This window comes from Lissotriton helveticus, chromosome 2_1 (assembly GCF_964261635.1).
Source record: "Lissotriton helveticus chromosome 2_1, aLisHel1.1, whole genome shotgun sequence".
NCBI lineage: Eukaryota > Metazoa > Chordata > Amphibia > Caudata > Salamandridae > Lissotriton > Lissotriton helveticus.
In genome coordinates, this window is record NC_136059.1 from 999,844,796 (window position 1) to 999,867,217 (window position 22,422).

The 22,422-nt window shown below is 41.7% G+C and overlaps 1 protein-coding gene across 1 annotated transcript in view; it reads left to right on the forward strand.

The window, feature by feature from the left end:
• Positions 1 to 22,422, forward strand: part of TMC1 (transmembrane channel like 1) — a 654,455-nt gene that overhangs the window by 507,725 nt on the left and 124,308 nt on the right. Inside the window, exons 13-14 of the mRNA XM_078677802.1 lie at positions 247 to 314; positions 18,446 to 18,685. Coding sequence (XP_078533928.1) covers positions 247 to 314; positions 18,446 to 18,685 — 308 coding nt within the window. The remainder of the gene's footprint in view (positions 1 to 246; positions 315 to 18,445; positions 18,686 to 22,422) is intronic.

Here is a 22,422-nt window from a genome sequence, read left to right on the forward strand (position 1 = left end):
CTACCAAAGTCACAATAAGGTCCTTATCCTTGTAGCCTTGTGCAAGCTCAGTCCCAGCTCACATCAAGACTGCGGTGTTTCTGCCCAAACCCTTGAATTTTCTTTACCAAAAATGGGGTTCTAATTTTATCGAGCATACACTGTAACGAACTCTCTTTTATCTTTTCGAAATTTAGTACACGTGTGCATTTTCCATTTGTAATTCTATTTTGCATTTTTCATAAAGCAATCTGTTTGCCTTTGCAGCCTTCCTACTGTGAATTTGATATCAGTGGCAATGTCCTTGGATTAATCTTCAACCAGGGCATGATCTGGTAGGTGATGCATAATTGCGTTTTAATGTTGCAAATTAATTATTAGGTGAACATTGCATCCACAAGCATTTAGAAGCACACAGATGGGCATCAATGTATGTAATTGTATGTGGCTTTTGTTGGCATTATTTGGGTAATTGTACACTGTCTTGTTACTTGGTTTCCACATTATAATTTATTTATGGGCATGTTTATCAAATTTACACGCAACACAAAACAACAAGTCACCTTGCTGCGCTACATGAAAGAGAGAGAGCAGGAATGCCCGTATTTAACATTATACGTATGTATTCCTGCTCCCTGCCTGCTCTGGTGCACAAACTGCTGCCTAGCACCAATGTAGGCATCCTTGCACCACTGTGCAAAGATGCCTGCATTTAGGCAGGATTGATATTATGCAGGAAGGCATACCTTCCTACACAAAAACAATCCTCATAGGTGTTTTCCTTTTTTTATGTGTGCTGCAGAATGAAGCCCACATAGAAAGAGGAAACAACGGGTAGAACTCAACATATTCTCCATGCAACACCTGTCCTGGGGAGGCTCAGCATTTTGAGGAATTCCCAGGTCTACCACTAATGGCAAATATGGGAAAGCGCCAATAAGCATGAGTGGATGCGTGGGAACACCCACACTTCTCCCATGTAATGCCTCCTTAGGGCAGACTAACGCAAGGCAGCAACCTGCGCTGACTTGTGTTACTCCACATTTACCAAGTCATGCAGAGTCATGTAAGATAGCCTTGCATGGCTTGGTAAATATCATTCAAGGTTTTTCATCACCCTCACGAGGCACAAGGGCAGTGCAATCCCATGATAAATATGGGCTTTAGTGTATTCCAGCATTCTGCATGAAGAATGAGATTTAGCACTGAATGGTAGCAAATCTATTAATCTTAGTGGACAGGCATGTCATTCTAAGCTAGAGAAGTTGTGGATGTGTCATCTTTCTTGAGTCTCAAGCCTATAAAGAATTGCTAGGAAGGTATTATACGAATAATCAACATTTTTTCAGCTAAGTGTTGAGCTCCTATATAGTGATATTATCGATGTTAGGGGACTCTCTATGTTTTAAGACTGTTTTAAGTCACATAAATGATCATTAACAGCTCTGTTAATTTCACAAGAGTAAGGGGGTTCTTTATGAAAGGCATTCTACCTTGAACCAAACGGTTTTGCCACCACAGAGGAAGTTTATCTTTTTCAAGTGGTGCTTAAAAAACTACTTGATGAGAAGCTAAGGGTTGATATGAGACTAGAGGGTCTGGATCCCAAAGGATCATGCTGCTGTATGGCTCTCCCTTATGGCATGCAGCGTGCAAGGGGGCTCAATTGCACTAGCACTGGTTCATCCCCCACCCCTATGCAAGGGTCAGTATAAAGTGATCTCTCCCCTCTGTATAGGGTATAGGTTGAGAATTTGGTCTGAGAAAAATAATGGGGATCTCCCTGAGAAGGTACTATTAATTTGTACTTGTCTGTGAGGTGGTAAGTTGTGTGTGAATTAAAGTGTTTTCCTTTTTTCAAAGTAAAAACACTGGCTGGACATTGAGATACTATATCTTAGCGTGTTGTTTTTTTTCTGAGAATTGAGTTTCTATCCCATATCGACATCCTGTGCATGCCTTTGTCTGCACAGCCTCACTATGCTGAGAGTGACTTGCTAATAGTTGTGTACATTGAATTCAGTTTGCGTACAATAGTAGTGAGTCCGCAGGCCAGGACACCAGAGTTGAACAACCCTAATTGATACAGCTTGGGCCACGCCATCACTGGTTGACGGGAGATTACAGAACCATTGTTAATCTCAGCAAATATATGTTAATGTAGGTCTTCCCATTGCAAGTATGGTATCTACAGAAGGTACAAGCTATACTAACAGGAAAATAATGCAATGTCTGCCCTAAAAAAATGAATAAATTAAGGTACACAGAGGAATATGGAATAATAGAAGTTACATGATGTCTCATTTCTTTTTCTGTCAGGCATAGAGGAAGGCCTGGATTTTAACTTAAATAAAGACAAGGAGGGTCAGAGGGGAATATTTAATGACCGTACAATGATATCATCCCCTATACCGTAATTCTAACAAAGATAACAGTAGGTCAAGGAAAGTAGTAAACTATCTAAAACTATGTGTTTGATTAGGGAACAGTCACGAGGTCCATATAAAATGATACGTGGTGACCATCAAATGATTCCCATCAGATACCTGTCCTGTGCCGCCCTACATCATTTGGGATCCTTCAGCCGAAGGAAGTGATGTACAACCACTAAAGATTAGGTGAACTGTAACCCAATCAAGTGGTATCGAACTCAAATGTGGTAGCTTGGTTTATGTGGCATAAGGAGGGTAAACTGACTAGCAGTGCAAAAAGTATGATCAAATAACGGTGCTTAATCTAAAAAAGTGAGTGCTTTAAGATTGGGTTGTGGAAGTGGAAAAAATATATTTTAATAGTATCCTATCCACACCCAACAATAAAAACAGTGCAAGGTAGTTTATACAAATAACTACTCAGATGGATTAAAGGTCGACATGTTTCTGCGGTGGACATGGAGTCTCGAGATCTCCTCCTGCTTCATCAGGACCTTATAAAAATGCTACTGCGTGATGTGAACAAATAAGAAAAAGTGAAATTGGTATCACCTGAAATTCGCCCAATTTGCGGGGAATATACGCCCCACCTCACCTGGCTACAGCGCAGGTAGAAACGGAGCACCGCTCTGTCCGTCGGTACTCCGGACATCCGTCTAGGCTGTCATGGAGGGAGGCCTTCCTCCATGACAGCCTAGACGGATGTCCGGAGTACCAATTTCATTTTGTTCACATCACACAGTAGCATTTTTATAAGGTCCTGATGAAGCAGGAGGAGATCTCGAGACTCCATGCCCACCGCAGAAACAAGGCGACCTTTAATCCATCTGAGTAGTTATTTGTAGAAAAAGGGCTGCAGCACAAGCCTCAATGCGGCGAGGCATGTTTGTGAACATCCCTGCAGGCGGTGCCTGCCACATGGTACATGGATGTTTATGGAGGCACCATAGGTGCCTCCCAAGGCCCATAGCTGAGGGCCAGAGGGGAAGGGGGGCAGGGCCCATTGCAGAGGGCCAGCCGGGAAGGGGCCCTTAAGTCACTTTCCGCCTGCCTTTTAATGGCGGGTTAACCACCATGAAATGGCCAGCAGAAAGGGACATTGTAATCCCTATGACGGTGCATGAGCAGGCACTGCCACTGTTGTCCGACAGTCAAGGAGCCCCTCGAATTTGTGGCGGATGGTCTCTCTGCCCGCTCACCATCTGCCCGCCATCTTAATGTGGTGGACAGAGCTGCAGGGGCAAATGGCAGTGGGACAGTCACCGATGGCTTGATAGTGGCGGTCCCACTGCCATCATATTCATGCTCTTAATGTCAATTTATAATATATTTATAGTGTTAAGGCTAGAAATTGCATATTCATAGAGTTTGAACAAGCTATTTTTCAAACAATTCTAAAAATATACTCCTACACAGTCATATAAGGCTGTTACTATTATTTTAATCAAAGTGTGTGGACACAACACTAAAATCTACAGTAAGGGCCTGATTATGAGATTGGCGTTCCGTGAACCACTGTACCCACAGTTGCAGCCTGACCACTGTGATCTCGGTGGTCTGACCGCCGTATTACGAGATTGTTGGATTGCCTTTCAAATACAGAGGTCAAACTGCCGACACCACCAGCCATCCACAGACCGCTGCAGGTGCAGGTGGGGAACAGCAGCTTCCATAGAGCGGAACTGAGAAGTCTCACTGCCGTCGGTATTATGAGTTGGCTTTCCGATGAGCTGACCATGGTAGTGGGACCACCATATTCAGATCGGAGGATACAAAGGATTTGGGGTGCATACTTACCCCTTTCCTGTTCTGTCTGTCAGAGTTCAATGCGGATCCCTTTCTCCAGGTCCCACCTTCACAGCAGCATCTTTATCCAGAAAAATATGACCCTGTTTGGCGTAATCTACAAGCAAGTCCATTTTGCACAAATACACACTAAGTGGACTACCCACATATCGGCCAGACTCTGGCAATGGGTAGGTGTTATTTTTCCACATGTATCATGTTTATTTGTGCATTCGACACATATGCAGTTAAAATACTCACACAGGCATCAATATAAATGGTAAACAATTCTCCACCGCCACTAGATCTCAGGAGCCACAACGCAAGCTTCGGGGTCAACACTCAATAGGGCTGTCGAGAGATCGCCGGCACTGCGGTCTTCTAGAAGCCGCATCGTTTGGGCTGTTGGACCGCCAAATTCGTAATCAGGCCCTTTGTGGAGAAAAGTCCACTAACAGCCAATTCGCTATCAAAATCAAAAAAATGATAGCACTAGCCTACGGCCCTGTCACAGAGGTAGTCAACCACTACCACTTACTAATAGAAATCCCTTTCTACCAACAAAATGAAGGCAAACATAGTCCCCATATAGACTATTTAAAAGATACATGGGTTGGCAGACTGCATCAGTCGGGAAACAGATGCCAAGCCAAGTACCAGATATCATGTTGGAATGTCCATGGCAGCACCTTGGCAGTGGAAGGATGGCACAATGCCTTCCAATCCACACTATGCAGAACTCGACCTACATTATACAGCTTTTTCAAAGCATGAAAAGAGCAAAACCACCAAGAATTAAGAATAGAACAATCTGTTACCCAAATTGCCTCTAAACTAAGCAAACAAACTAAAAGAATATACAATATGTTGCAATTTAAAGTCAACCTCTTCATAAATAACAAAGGACCACATTACAGAGAAATGATAGCCATAAGCATAATATGAATAAAATATACATCCATCAAAAACCTCAAAAACCACAACAAACTGCAATTCATTTTATTTTCTTTTTTAAAATATTAACATTAATGTTTTACTACATCAGTGAAGCAGTTGTAAAAAACACCAAGTTATTCAACACTGATATAATAAAATATATACAGTAAATATTTAAAAACTATGCCAATATTCCACCAACCAATGTAAACAAGTTCAATACAGAACATCAAATAAATGTAACAAATATTCAAAATAATTGCACATAATATTAACATACACATAGCAAAACCAATATAATATCAAGGTTCCCATCCACACAAAATAGTAAGAAATAAAACTTACTGCTTTGCAGCTGCAGATCTTTCTGCATCCCCTCATAATAAAAAATAAGAATCTACAAAAAAGTCATAAATCCGAAAGCAAAAAGCCCCCCAACAAAATCCAAACACATAAGCTATGCAATCAAATCCCCTCAAAGTAATCCAAAATCTGCAGGTTCCATACAAAAACAAAAAAAGTATTAAATAAAAAAGAACTGCTCCTGGAAATCCAAAAAAGGAAAGGAAAGGAAATCTAAATAAAAACCCTTGGTTTATTGCAGTAAACCAATATAGATTTCCTTTAAAAAGTAAACTCCAAACTCCCATAGAAATAGTTCAGGAACAAAACCTCTAAAACAAACATTAAACTGCTGTCAGAGCACTGCCTGCATGTTCCTGCATCATGTGGCATACATGCCACACCATGCAGCAACCGGGAGTGCAAATCCAAGGGGGCACTACATGTGCCCCACACATGTGCCACCTTGGGCCCAAATGTGTCAGGGAGTCCTATGAGGGCCCCCTTAGTTGCCCCACTGCCACCCTTTTCATGGCATGCTTACCGCCATGGATAGGGTGGTAGTGTGGTAACTCATAATATGCTTTGCTGTGCTACTGTGATACCGCCAGCTTATTCCGGCCTCGGACCACCACCCCCATGCCGCAGGAACCTGGATCCTGATGCAGGTGGCGGTCCAACTGTCACACTCAGGATGCGCCCACAGTGCCACAGTGTAGCTGTGGTTGAACCACCACTGCAAGTACGCCATTCTTGTAATCAGGCCCTAGGTGGTGTGGTGTAGCTCTGGCTCCTGTGGTTGTCATCACACTGGCACTGCAGGTCCTTGATGTTAGACGCTTTGGACAGATCCACAAACTGGAAAATGTTTTGTTAGTAACATAAATATCATAAGCCAGTGGGCTTCAAAAACATTGGTCACCTAACCCCCACTTCTGCTGCACTCATCCACATACATTTCCTTGTTCCTTCTCCATTTAAATGAATAGATATCAATATGATTAATAGTGAATAAAAATTATTATTTGGTAAGCATTTATTTTGAAGGAATAACAAATGAAGAGGAGGGTTCAATTCTATACAGGAGTATCTGTTACAAAATCAACAGATGGTTAAACTGTCATGATGTGATGAATGAAAGTTATTAAATAAAAGTTATTTGAATGTCCTATTTGTTTACGTGAACTCATATGAAGCAGAAAGGATGAAGATAAGATGGGAGCGCAACACACCATCAAGTGGTAAAAAATTGTATATATGAGGATTTATGAGAGAACAGGAGCCAACACGGGGTGGAAGACAACATTGGGATATTGATCAAGCCCTTATGGAGTTCCACAAGGATGAACAGCGTTGGCTGGGCTGAATGTATTGCTTCTACCAAATTGGCATTTTTTGAATAAAATTAGAATCACAGCAACTTGCAAGACTCCTGAATAACGTTTATTAATAACATCATGAGTATTTGACCAATTGCTGGAGAACAGGTTAACCATCTGTTGATTTTGTAACAGATAATCCTGTATAGAATTGAACGCTCCTTTTTTATTTGTTATTTCTTGACCTTGTGTTGAGGTGGCCTCTTGGCAATTGGGTCACAAAAGTAGCGCGCTGGAGGAACCAGAATTGGCATTAATTACACCCCATTGCTTTTTTCTAGTATTTATTTTGAAGAGGAAATGTGCTCTAGCATTTTTATTTAATAGTTGCAGGGTACAATGAGTATTTTAATATATTTTACTTTCATATTTTACGATAAAACAAATCAAATACATACACTTTTTTTATAATTACCAAACTTTAATCATTTTCCCTATTCTTTTCATAGGACAGTCTGCACCTCAGTGATGGAGATCTCCCCCATAGTGGCAGAGATCTCCATCCAGGTGCTCGAGATCTTCGCCTATGTGTGAAAACCTACAAGTGTTAACATTAGACTAGTAAATGTGGCTCCACCCCTGGTGCAGGCATTCAATTCTATATGTTTGAGTACATTTACATTCAGAAATGGTGAACATACAAAAGTAGTTCAAAACATAAAGAACACCCAATAGCCATATATCAAGCAGTATTTGAAACGTAACACAACAAAGAACATGAATCATGTGTGACAAGAAAAAATCTAGCAGTATTTCATCATTATTGTGCTTAGCATTACCACAAAGAAGTTTTAGTATAAGTACACGCTCAAAATAAAAGACAATTCAAAAACAAACTCTTTTGCACCTTGGATATAATAAATATCTGTAGTAAATCATGATAGCTCAAAAAACAAAAGAACTGACATAGATTGTGCATAGTTATGGGTTACAGCTTTCTAAACATGACATTTTCAAAATTGTAATCTAAATTCCAACTTTACAATTGGAGTGGATTATAGATTACAATTCATTTGAGTGTAAACAGTATTTCTCTATTGAGTCCCAAACTGGAGCTAGCAATTGAAATAAGGTAACACAGAGTTAGTCCATGGGCGAGATAGCCTTACAGCAGTGAAAAACGACTTTTCCGAGTTTTTTACTGCCAGGACATGTAAAAAATACCCACATGTCCTACTTTTTAAATACCCGGCACCCTGCCCAATGAATCTTTGGGGCCTACCTTAGGGGTGACTGATAAGTAATAATACTTACTATACATGAATAATTGGTTTTCCCCCAATACCAAAGTATGCTGCTTCTTGTAGATTGTAGTTTTAAGTAAAATGCCAGATGTAATCTTTTATACCTAAAATAGTATTACAGTTGGTTTTAGGATGTAAATTATATTGTCAAAGACCTTTTATTTCTACTTTTATGATTATTAATAATTGAATAAAGAAATATTGATTGGTATTAATACTTTGCTAGGTTGAAATGACAGTTTTAAACTGCAGTGTAAAGTGACAGGGCTGAGACATGTTTTAAAATGCCAGTTTAGTGCTTCGGGCAATGAGTGCGGCAGTCCACGAGTAGCATATAATGTGCACCCCCTGGGTACATCTAGTACCATTTACTGGGGACTTAAAAATAAATTAAATGTACCATTCAGGTGTAGGACAATTTTGCCATCCTTTAGGGAGAGGGCACTGGCACTTTACCACTGGTTATCAACAAAAATGAATTCAGCAGAAAGTCAGGGTGCGAAGGCACCACTTCTTTCCTGTACAAAAACAAAGCTCTGCCTATCACATATGGCTTTGTATTTAAATTGAATTTTTTTAATATTTCTGAGCTGAAAACTATGAACGTCTTATACCTTTCCCATTTCTGAGATGTGGGACTCACATGTGCAAATTAGGCAGCCAAAATACCTTCTATGACCATGAAAGAACTTCCCATGGCAGTATATTAAAATCACACTATTGCATTAAGGATCCAGATGATGTCTAGATTTGCTCTGAGGCTAAGAAAAAGTCCAAACAACATCTTACTCCGTAATCCAAACATCTGGCTTCTCCACCAGAATGAAGTCAGGCCCTGCTTGGATATTTTCCTAGTCTAAAAAGTTATACAAACAGTGTTGGGCACAGGCACAGACACACTGTTCTTTTATTTCATGGTGCTTCTGTTGGACTGAGTAGCATTGTGAAATGAAGGAACTGCCTGAAATTGAATGTGGATTTGTTGTTTGGAAAGAGTGGGATTAGGAACATTGAATGAATGTAAGTGAGCATGAGTAAGAATGTGTTATTTGTGAATCTGTCTTGGCAAGCATCTGTGAGAAAAAGTTGACACTGGCATACTGGACGTACATACTAGAGCTAGTTCTAGGTATATTGGACACCCTCGGAATGAAGTTGGAATAAAGTAATTCATAAAGAAAGGCCACTGTGGTATATGGGAGGGAGGGGCGGACATGACCATATGCTGTCCCTGACATGCTAGAGGTAATCTGCTTTAAATGTCACTCATGGTATATGGAAAGTAAAATGATGCCACAGATATCATATGTAATTTTTAAACTAAGGACAGAATCCATGGCATACAGGTGCCCCCATGAAAACATGCTGGACTTGGCACAAAATAGGTAAAGCCTCCTTAGGAGCATCCTTCGTCCAGACACTTATACATCTACTCATTCTTCAATATGTAAAACATATTTAAACTTTACAGAAACACACAGTCACTGGATGATGTCATCAGTGATGTCATCAGTGATGTCATTTGAGATGTCATCAGTGATGTCATCAGTGATGTCACTGACCATGTCATGAATGATGTAATATGTGACATCATCAGCAGTGGATTGCGGGTGCGCGATATATAGTTAGTGCAACTAACTATATATGGAATTTCAATGGTTTTGTGTGAGTAAAATAAGGTTTTTTAAATGCTAATTCCTAACTATATATGGTCTATAACCTATGGTTTTTTCAGTGAATTTTCAAGGTTTTGTAAATGCTAATTCCTAACTATATATGGTCCATAACCTATGGTTTTTTCAGTGAATTTCAATGGTTTTTTAATAGCAAATATCATAAGCTGTCGAATGTCAAGTACGTGGTAAGTGAAAACATTTTCGTGTTTATGCACACTGATCTGCTTTGAATGGTGCCCCCCCCCTCATTTCTATTAGGAGTACTCTCTCTTTGCAGATAGTGAAAGGTAGTTAACGCAGGCCTTTGCCCCCGTTGTAATACGTCGTGCCTGCTTCTCTCTCCATTTGATTGATTGTTATCCAAGCATTTACTGTTTTAGAATTGGTTCTCTTTGGTTCATTCTCTATTTACAAACAGACACAGAGTCGCAATACTCTGTTTAGTCTTTGCAGATAACGAAAAATCGTGTAAAAAAAAAAGAAAAGGAATCGAGCAAAATCAGTAGGCCACTAATGGGATCTCTTTTTGACCTCGCTAAAATAGAAACATTAGGAACAACCCCTCATGACAAATACAAAACTAGTGAGATGAACTGAACTCCACACAATGATGGCTGCAAAACAGCTCGGCTCCGCCACCCACCCCGCCCAAAATAACGATAAAGAGCGGCTGCCATGATTGGTTGCGGAATGGCCACGACGGAGCTACGAAATGGTGGTGCTCTCATGCTAACCCCAGCTTCAGTCTGAAACATCCAGAAACACTGTAGACTACCAATTCGATCAGTTCCGGTAGCGCCCCAATGTAACCCGGTAGAGAAGAACTAGCCCTCCCCTCTTTGACTGATGGTTCTTGTTGCCTGTCCCTTCTGTTGTCATTTAACAGAACTATTTAGCCTGCTGAAAGGGGTTGTGTTCCGACCGCTGGTTGGTGGAGACATTTTGACTATATTCTGGACCTGCGTTGTCGCGTAATGCGTCATATGACGCGCCGCGTTAGCGCATCCGGAAGTCATCCGGGGCGCGACGCGCAGCGCGTAACGTAAGCATACCAAGTCATGTGACTTGTTAATAAAACTTTTCATTGGTTCATTTTACTTTTCTTATTCTAATGATGAAAGGCTTGGTCATATGACCTAAAAATTACGCTTTTTATTACTTCCGAACATTATTTTTTCTTAAATATATGTTATAATGTTCCAGGCTAATGTACTTTCCCGGAAAATTTACAACTGTCCTGCAAGTAAAATATATTCTTTTTTCGAGAAAAAGAGCGTTTCTTCGTCCCATGACGGAGCCGTTGAGCAAAAGAGGGTCGACCTGCTGTCTTAGTCGCCGATACGCCTGAATATGAGATTCTTATCGATCACTTTATGTTGCAGGAGTAGAAAACACAACAGCCCTTGACCATTTATCTTTACTGCGTTCCTGCGTATTATACCTTTTACCCTTCATGTAATTGGTCTGCTTTATTTCACTTGCCTTTTAATGATTCTAAAACAGTGACTATTATTAAAAACTTTACCAATGTATATACTACTACCATGTTTTCTTTTAAAAACCTTTATTGTGAAAATTTCATTATACAAATACGAGCCTATAACCACGTGGGCCGGCCACGGAGCAAACTGTAATCGTATATGATGAGTAGACATTTACACTGTAGAGGAACGTAACGGGCGGGCCATTAGGTTGCAAGAACTAAGGTGTCTAACAGTTGCGGAATCGGTGGACGTACATTTTATAATTAAAATACGACAGGGCCAGTTACAATAAAATTATCTAGATATACATTTGCGGGCAAGTACCATGGGTGACGTTAATTCGAACTTTCAATAGTACAGTAATCAATAACACATCAGAACTTAATATCAATAGGGATGTCGAAATATTCAATCAATTCTCGTCCCCGCCCGCCATATGCTTCAAAACTGCATACGTATCTCGTGATTTCAAGGTTCTGCAACCAGTACACAACAAGGAGTTACGAGTCCCATTTATTCCGGCGCCATTTTGGGCGAGGACGGGCAGGTCCAGGATATAGTCAAAATGTCTCTACCAACCATCGACTATGATGATGTTCATATGCTGTATTTATTAGAGTAACACTCATCTGTCCACATGAAATTAATTTGCCACAATCTAAACATGTCATTTTAATCTTTCCAAAGTTCTAAATATTTGGGACCATTTCCCTTGCCTCTGATGCTGTCAGTGCCACTTCTTTGATGAATGTACTGGCAGGTCGGGGGTTCTCCTCCAAATCTCTCTTTTATGCAGCACTATAATTAATTGGTGCCACCTCTCCATATGACTATGCATGGTATAGTTACCATAACTATATTTTTTTTCGGTTCCTCTGGAGAGTACATCGTGGCAGATGAAGCGTGTAACGTACCGGGCATTTACCTTTTTTTGCATGTACAGGAAAGGAAAAAAAAAAATCGAGCGTCCGAGTTCTAAAGTGTCCCAGGGCCATTTTAGTAGACAAGGCCCAAATCCAAAGAACAAGCCGCCATTTTGAGAGTCCTGTTGCAGCCGCCTGTCGCTGTAGCATCAAGAGCAGCCGAAACTCAGCTGAATGGCAACTGAAACGGTAAAGGGGCGCCCCACTACAGCAGACGAGCCTCCACCTAGGAAGGCCCGTTCACGCCGCCTCCCCCCCCCCCCTTCGGGCACCCCACGCCGTTATTCGTAGCAGTATTGTAGGATGGCCACACCAGTGCGGCAACTTGCTAGACATCACCTCGGTGGTAACCGAATCTCAGCGCCTTGTGGTGTCTTCTATTCAGAAAACATTGTTGTGCTGCCTTCGACCTATTCGCCGCAAGTGCGCACGCAACTCAGCTGCATAGCTTGCTAGACACCACCTCGGTGCCATCCGGATCTTGGAATCTCAGCGCCTTTTGGTGTCTTCTCTTCAGAAAATATTGTTGCGCTGCCTTTGGCCCCATTCGCACATCGGTCCGCTACTGACGCCATCTCACAGGCTAATGGGGCGCCCCACGCCGAGTTTCAGCATTGTAGGATGACCACACCAGTACAGCAACTTGCTAGACATCACCTCGGTGCCATCCGGATCTTGGCATCTCAGCGCCTTGTGGTGTCTTCTATTCAGAAAATATTGTTGCGCTGCCTTTGGCCCCATTCGCACATCGGTCCGCTACTGACGCCATCTCACAGGCCAACGGGGCGCCCCACGCCAACTTTCAACATTGTAGGATGGCCACACCAGTGCGACAACTTGCTAGACACCACCTCGGTGCCATCCGGATCTTGGCGCGTTGTGCTGCCTTCGGCCTATTCGCACATCGGTCCGCTACTGACGCGAACTCACAGGCCAACAGGGCGCCCCACGCCGACTTTCAGCATTGTAGGATGGCCACACCAGTGCTGCAACTTGCTGGACACCACCTCGGTGCCAACCGGATCTTGGCGCGTTGTGTTGCCTTCGGCCTATTCGCACATCGGTCCGCTACTGACGCCGCCTCACGTGCCAACGTATTTTCTCCGCATTTTATACCCTATGCCGCATAACAGGTCATGTGACTTGTTTATAAAACTTTTCATTGGTTCATTTTACTTTTGGTTTCCTAATGATGGAAGGCTTGATCATATGACCTAAAAACAACACTTTTCATTGGATGAAAACTTTTTTTTTCCCCAAACGATGAAAGCCCCACCTTGTTTCTGGATGTTTCAGACTGAAGCTGGCGTCACCATGAAAGCACCACCATCTCGTGGCTCCGTCGTAGTCATTCCGCGAGCAATCATGGCAGCCGCTCCCCACCAGAAGCCTGCAGGAGTCGGGGGCCCCCAAAACTTTTGATGAATCCTCAAGGCGGAGGGGACGTTTTCGAGAATGGGGTCCAAGACCTAGCAGACAAGCGTCCGATTTCCAAGGTGTCCCAGGGCCATTTCAGTGAAAAAGGAAACAGCCTGCCGCCATTTTGAGAGTCCTGTGACAGCCGCCTATCGCTGCACCGCAAGAGTGGGCGCAACTCAGCTGAATTGCGGCTTTTGACACAGTGGACCAAAAGCGGACGGAATGGCAACTGAAACGGTAAAGGGGCGCCCCACTACAACAGACGACACTCCACCTGGAGAGGCCCGTTCACGCCGCCTCCCCCGGGGCGCCCCACGCCGTTATTCGGAGCAGCATTGTAGGATACCAAAACCAGTGCGGCAACTTACTGGACATCACCTTGGTGCCATCGTTCTGCTGCCTTGGAACTATTCGCACAACAGTTTGCTACTGATGACCCACCCCCCGCGACGCCCCACGCCGGATGCCGAAATCAGTGAAATCTGGACGTTGTGCTGCGTTGGGACTATTCGCACAGCCGACCGCTACTTCGTTGTTTTTCCCTAAAAATGTTTATATGTTATTACTGTTTTTGTTTTCTTGTATATATTTATAAGTTATTAAAGTTTTATAATCTTACTACTTTGTTGGAGTGCTATATATTTTTAATGTGACACATAATTGTAAAAACTTTGATGTACAAAGAGTCATCCCTGGAATCTTCCGCTTCAGGCTCGGTCCCCTCCCCAATCACAATACAGGATGGTTTTCAGATAATAGGAACGCGTCTGCTGTGACGGATCTCATCGAGTGTGGGCCTTGATCTACTATAACTCCTTTGAAGAGGGGTGATTCTTTACAGCTGGGGCCATAAACTACATCTGCAGGGCTAGCTGATACCCTAGGACCGGCCTGGACAATCGGACACAGAGGAAAAGGAGTGTCAGAGGGTGCGGTAGTGAATAGGGCGAAAGGGAGGTGTCGGGCGGGCACAGGGTGTGATTCTCAGTGAAGAGCAGCGCAGATGGGGGGTGGTTTATTACCCATGCATAAGACAGAGAGCGGGGGTGACCACTGCCTGGGGGAGATGCTTGCGAGGGTGGGGAGCCATGCTAAGGATCGACAGCGTGCAGAGAGTGGGTCTGGTCAAGGCATCTAAAATGACTGCCGTGCACGACAAAAGTGTGGCATTTGAAAAAAGGCAAGATGGCGCAGACAATGTTTTTCAACACTTCCTGATTTCCTTCGAATCGAACGTTAACAGACGTTGGGGCATATTACCAAAGTTAAGCGATATTTATCCCTAACGATGCTTAGCAACAAATTTTTTACCGCTAAGCATCTTCAGAAATTATCGCAGATAAACCTTGCTATTATCAAGGTTTATCGCAAATACGATAAAAAACGACCGCAATGCATTAATATCGCTGAAAACTCAGCGATATTCATGCATTACCGAGCTAATGCTCTTAGCCATGTTATCCACCTCCCATTGGATAACATGGCTAAGAACTGCTCAGGGCAGGTGGTAGCTTTTGGAGATATTCGCGCTTATCGCGAATATTTCCAAAAGTTGGTAATAGGAGATAGCGATGTTAGCGACTGTTTCCAGTCGCTAACATCTTGGCATGCCCACTTTGCATGTCATTAGTGATAAATATCACTCACATGCAAAGTGGGGCCCAAGATGGTCGCTATCTCCTACTAGCCGTCGCTAACTGGTGTTAGCAACAGCTAGGTAATACAGAGATAATTTTATCTCCGCGAAGCGGAGCGCTGTTACAGATATATATCTTGTTTTTGAACGTTAATTTCTCAAAATCCACTGAAGCACATATATTGAGACCTAGCAAAGGCACATCGAGCTACCAGTCCCTACAATTTTGCCAAGTTTCGTGCAAATCCATTCAGCCGTTCGATTATTATTATTATTATTTTTTTTGCCCCGCGGGGCCCTTTTAAAACCTCCACATCAAACCTAAGAGGTCAAGGAGGATCTACTATGCCCCCTTATGGTCATTTGCCCCTTCGCTTTGGCCTCCTCTTGTCTCTCGATCCTACCGAGAGACAAGATGGCGGCCGCTACGGACTGTTTGCAATGTTTACAGACGCCGGAGAACCAATCAGCTTCGCAAACCTCCGTTACGCGAAGCGGAGCGCTGTTACAGATATATATCTTTTTTTGAACGTTAATTTCTCAAAATCCACTGGAGCACATATATTGAGACCTAGCAAAGGCACATCGGGCTACCAGTCCCTAATATTTTACCAAGTTTCGTGCAAATCCATTCAGCCGTTCGATTATTATTATTATTTTTTTTTTTTGCCCCGCAGGGCCCTTTTAAAACCTCCACATCAAACCTAGGGGGTCAGCGAGGATCTACTATGCCCCCTTATGGTCATTTGCCCCTTCGCTTTGGCCTCCTCTTGTCTCTCGATCCTACCGAGAGACAAGATGGCGGCCGCTACGGACTGTTTGGAATGTTCACAGACGCCGGAGAACCAATCAGCTTCGCTTCACAAAGCTCCGTACCGCGTAAAGTCCGCGAACCGGAGCGCTGCCCGGTCCGCTGTTACAGATATATATCTTTTTTTGAACGTTAATTTCTCAAAATCCACTGAAGCACATATATTGAGACCTAGCAAAGGCACATCGGGCTACCAGTCCCTACAATTTTGCCAAGTTTCGTGCAAATCCATTCAGCCGTTCGGGCTAAAAGTGAGGCCAACCGCCCTATGGAAAACTCAATGTTAAAAACACGTTTTGGGACCCCCCTTTTTTGTCGGCCCCCCCTTGACGAACCCCCCCAAATTTTCAAGGGCTGCTCAGAAACAAAATGTGCCATTTTCCTGAAAATTTCAGCCAATTCCGTCCACAAACGCCAAAGTTATTAGACATAGAATTTTCAAAAATCCCATAGAGAAAAAATCCTAACTATATATACCTACTGGCGACCGCCAGTAGGTAATATATATTTGTCTGTGTTGTGTTCCTATATCAATCATGCAGCTACTATGGAACTTCGACAATACCAATTACTGTCATCAGATTTATTGTCAGGTGACAACATTTCGAGTCATAGGTCATATGCTGTCTGTGTGATATTCGGTTGTTGGTTGACTGGGGTATGAGCCCTGATAAAGCAGCAAACCCAGTCCCTGTGAGGGTGAGGCACAAGCCAACCCTAAATTTACCTGTGCTCACCCTCTGGTAGCTTGGCACACAGCAGTCTGGCTTAAGTTAGAGGTAATGTGTAACGTATTTGTGCAAAACTTCAAAAAGTAATAACACCACACAAAAAGGATCCGACACCAAGTTAGAAAAATAGAGTAAAATGTAATAAATAAAACAAGACCAAAATGACAAATTTCAATCGTTAGAACCGAAGGTATAAATTTGTAAAGATTTTTGTGAAAATAACACCAAAAAGCACAAAGCATCATCTGTGCACATCTGGTCATCGTTGGACTGGGTCAAAGTTGCACTTTCAGGCTTACTGTGATGGAGCACAGGTCGGATGCAGTTCCCAAATTGGGCCTGCTGAAGTGTACCTTCTCAAATCCATGGCAAGAGTCCTGTTCAATGTTGAGGGGGTCCGAAGAGCAGGGAGAGTGTTGTTGGAGGCTGTTAGCGTAGCACGAAGATCCTGGAGTTGCCATGGACATGCATCACTGGAGCTTTGCAGTGGCAGTCCCTGCTAGTGGAGGATGCTGTATTACAAAGAGGGTGGCAGAATGGGTGGCACAATCAGTGCTGGAAGGTCCAGTGGTAGCATTTATTTAAGAGGATCTGGGCATAGGTAGTGCTATTTTACTAGGGCCATATATTCAAATTAAAGATGGCAATTGGGTGTAAGCCAATCCTACCATGTTTTTAGTAGAGAGCAGAAGCACTTTGGCACTGGTTAGCAGTGGTAAAGTGTGCAGAGTCCTAAAGCAACAAAAACAAATTGAGAAAAAATTGGAGGTCATAGGCAAAAGGTTTGGGGATGACTCTGAAGAAAGGGCCCAACAATGTCCCTTCCTGTGATGTTATAGGTACAAAGGGTAAGTGATGTTGGTTCTCCTACCCCTGCCATTTTGGTATTGATAAAAACAGGAAGAATTCTGTCATTTCTGTCCCATCAAGAATCCAATGTAAACTTTCAAATTCTAATAGATTTACCACAGGAACAACCATGTAAGAAATGAGAAGAAAGATGGAGAGAGAGAGAGACGAGGAGTGAGAAGGGACAGAGAAAACTAAAGACAGACAAAGGGAGATGAAGTTAGAAAATTAGAAAGAAAAGAAAAATACAGCGATAGCTGGCAGGTGAAAGAGAAAAATAGAAAGTCAGAAAGCGAGCGACAACAGAGAAAGTGAGAGGGAAGAGATAATGAAAGACAACGAAAGAGAGATGGAGAATATCAAGCTTTTGCATTTACCTCTCTCTCTCTCTCTCTCTCTCTCTCGCTCTCTCTCTTTCTCTCCTTAAGTCTAATGATCAACAGTGTTCTTTTTTCTTGAGGTAACTGACATATGTAATGCCTCGTTTGACGCAGCATGTATATTATATTGGGCCCGATTCACAGAACTAACTTAAGACAAAATCCTAAACTTACTACCATTTTGGTATTCACAGAAGGCACTTACTCATTATGGTATTCACAGAAGGCACTTACTCATTTCGGTATTCACAGAAGTTAGGAGTCCTAACTTTAGGACTCCTAAATACCTTCTGTGAATACCGAAAGTCTTAAAGTTAGGATTTTTCTCAGTTTAGGAGTAGTAAAGTTAGAAGTCCTAACTGGAACAGATATGTTTACATTATTTTGCATCAATGTAAATGAAAGTTCTATTGAATACATTCTTTTTAATGTTTTCCAGGATGGGTTCCTTCTATGCGCCATGCCTTCCTGCTATCAATGTCCTCCGTCTCCACACCTCTATGTACCTGCAGTGCTGGGCCGTCATGTGCTGCAATGTTCCTCATGCACGAGTCTTTAAAGCATCCAGGTCCAACAACTTTTACATGGCAATGTTACTTTTCATCCTGTTTTTGTCCATGCTACCCGTCGTCTACACAATTGTCTCCATTCCACCATCTTTTGACTGTGGTCCATTCAGGTGATTCACATTTATTTATATATCTTCATCTATATCCAAATATCTATCTATCTATCTATCTATCTATCTATCTATCTATCTATCTATCTATCTATCTATCTATCTATCTATCTATCTATCTATCTATCTATCTATCTATCTATCTATCTATCTATCTATCTATCTATCTATCTATCTATCTATCTATCTATCTATCTATCTATCTATCTATCTATCTATCTATCTATCTATCTATCTATCTATCTATCTATCTATCTATCTGTCTATCTGTCTATCTGTCTGTATATCTATTTAAGCACTATTAGAGTTTATGATTTACAAAAACCTTTGCTCTTCCGCTTAATAGTATTGTGGGTGAAGCACAGCAGGTCTTGTGACATATGTCTGCACTTAGTCAATTGTTATCTTATTCAATAGAGATGTAAAAAGGGGCACTTTCAAGGAATATGAGCTCACTGCTCACCTTTAACAATATGTGTAGCAGATTAGAATGCTTTCACCCTATAATTCTCAACCTTCACTTGTTTTCTCTTATTTCTTATCACATTTATCACTGTAAAGTAAAATTCGTTTAGTCTGATGAAGTGAAAAACCTTTATTTATTAAATGAAATTTAACATTGACAGATCTTCGGACAGCCAATGCAGTCCCATAGGGGACTGCATTGGGACATCGTCTAGGTTGGAAGGTGGGTTCAACTCCTGGATGTATCATACACTTTTGCCAATAATCTGAGTGCACCCGTTGTCATGGTGAAAATAAGGCTTATTTTATTTCTATGTTCTAATTCATTTTAGTTTATCCCTACTTTACTGTTATCTTTATTTTCTACTTCTCCTAACATAATTATTTGGTTTTCAATACAAATATGAAGGTATTTAAAAAACTGTTGATGCCAGATGTGGAGGACTGACTGGCTGTTTAGAAACCCTTACATACATGGGGGTGAAGGCAGTCCTCTCTCTCTTCACCCTTGCAGACATGGCCAAATCCAGGAGTGCAAAACAGACAGTCATGTTGATGGTCTGTATCCTAGATGTCACAGACAAACCAGAGATAAGGTGGCTGTCGGCTAGATCGATAGAATATAATTTGTCCTTAAACCTATTCAAGCATTTGGAATAGTGATGGAAGCTAAAAAAGACTCTGTAGCCTTGAAAAAGGGATTACTATGAACAGGTTACTGGAAGCTAGTCGACCTGGTTGATTCCATGGAGCAAAACATTGAAGCACCCCATCAGAATTCGGAGACGCAAGGAAAGAGATGTCAGATGTGAGATAGGATACATATTCTGGAGCTCCTTGTGAAGGATGCAGGGGAATAGTGAGGACGACTATGATTGAGTAGTTGGGCTATCACAATGTATGGACAGAAAGGACAAGGTTGAGTTTCAGGAGCACTAGACACAAAATTGTGTCCCTCTAGGGGTACTTGCCGGAACTGGAATTTATGAATCTCAAACGTCGGGTATAATCATCATGCAAACCCTGCCTGTCGTATGGACCTTTTGTTAGTTGACATGGAGAGTAGATAAGTGTGAAAAAGTCAACTTTTTTGCTATGATCACCCTAATTTTTTGACTGAGACTGGTGGTTACTGTCTTTACTGTGTCCTTTGCTCTGCTAAGCAGACCCAGGGCCAGAACTCTGTTTAAAAGGTATATGGAGTGGCTACAGGAAGCTTTTGATATCCTGATACCACTCAAACCCACACAACAGAACAACAGAAAACAAGCACCTTGGAAAAATACAGACATAAAACTACAAATTAGAAAGCTGCAACATCGATTAGAAAGAAAGAGCGGCTGACCAAGGTTATGCAGACAGTATTTCAGAGTATGAGATATAAGTCCAAAAGTTGTGCACAAGACATCCAGAGTATGCCACACCAATACTATCTTGCAAAGCAGATCCCAAAGTTCATGTGAAAAAGGACGGTGCACCAAAGGAAGTACTCAGAAGCTCCAGAACTTGATTCAAGAAATTGTTTTATTAAATTTGTTTCTCATTTAAAACAGACTCCTCAGCCAACGCGTTTCGTTCACATTGAACTTCGTCAGGGCTGAAACAATTAAAAAAAAAAGTGTAATCAATACACAATTTCAGAAAGCCCAATAGAAAAAACACCAACTTACAAAACATGACAACATTACAAACAAATAATTACATATACCTTGATCACATAATATAACATTAATTCATAACCTGGAAGGAAAAGCAAGAGAAAAAAAAACAGTACATAACAAAATACAACATCTAAAATCAATTGTTCCAAGTGTAAGAACATCATCACCTAATACAAACCACTACGTGTGCCTTTTCATAATTTGTATAAACCAGTAAATATGTGAACATATTATGTACAAACATCGTGTGCTCCCTACATCATGAAACATTTAATTGAGTTCTTATATTCAGTACTAACAATACGAGGGAGAAGAAAAGAGAACGAGAAATACCTATGTATCTCTAGTTATCATGGAGATATGAAGAAATCATGATCACCAAGTTTCCACCCGACCGTACCCTATTAAACGCAAAATCCTCACCTTTTAAGGTGAAGGAACAATTCCGTAGTATTTAGCTCGTCGCAGAACTGTTATGATCTTTCCAAACACGAGAATTCCAAATATGACCGTACAATGGTAGGCCAATTTATGAATAAATAGGTGGTTGTCCGTTCTGTAAAGAAAACCAAAAACAAAACTAATATCGAGGGTTTTTTGATGTTAATGAAATTCAGATTATAAATGGTATATATCCGTCCATATCCCATTATCCCTAAGGAGATTTTCGTCGGGTGTCATAGATCAAACGTGTAACCTGTACTTAAAAGACAGGAGAGTCTTACCTCACTGAAATAGCTGATTAGGTCCCAGTAGCCTGATAACTCTGGGAGGGTCCGACCTAGGTCTTGGTCGCCCGTTCTACCTTAGAAATAGAAAAGCGAGGGGCATCAGTTAGAATATAAAAGTACTACCCACAAAAGAACATATTTTATAGGACAAGTCTCCTTAGAGCAATACTAAAGAAGCTATAGTAGCAAACATAATTCACCATATCTAGCTCCCACCATATTGAGGCGTGGATGTATATATATATCAGTTACTCCCAAGGAAACCTGGACAAGGGCATGTCAAAGCCTGTACCGCCGAGAAAAACTCATATATGGGAAACAGCCAAAATATATAAGAAAAAATTTGCATTTGATGAATATGGCGTGACGTTAGCCATAATATCAACCAGATAGAGCGGATAAACGGTACAAATTAGTTGAAAGTATATGGGGTCCTCCATTGTTACACTGGAGCCCCAGACCATGATAAGACAGTGTTAGAATCCTATTGGTAATTAAATGGCACACATGGTTAAAATCTGTGTCAAGATACGAGCCACAGTGTTAGAAACCCGAGGACAAAACCCCAAGCCCCTTCCTTCACACTCACCGGATAACTCGCAGTGTCTCGATCAAAGTGGTCGCAAACCGAGCCATAGTCGATGCCCGGTTTAAATATCCCGGCAAACCTCCTTAGGAATCAATCTCCTGCCCGAGTGAGTTAGGTCTCCACTATTACTATGTATTGACATCGGCGCCATATTGGAGTGTTTGGGATCACATAAATACATATTGCATTCGTCTATATTCCAAATTCCAGACTGGGATTAATATGGGATCTATACATATATGATTAAGTAATTTGAAAACGTTATACTAAGTTTGATTCGATAGATCTGTT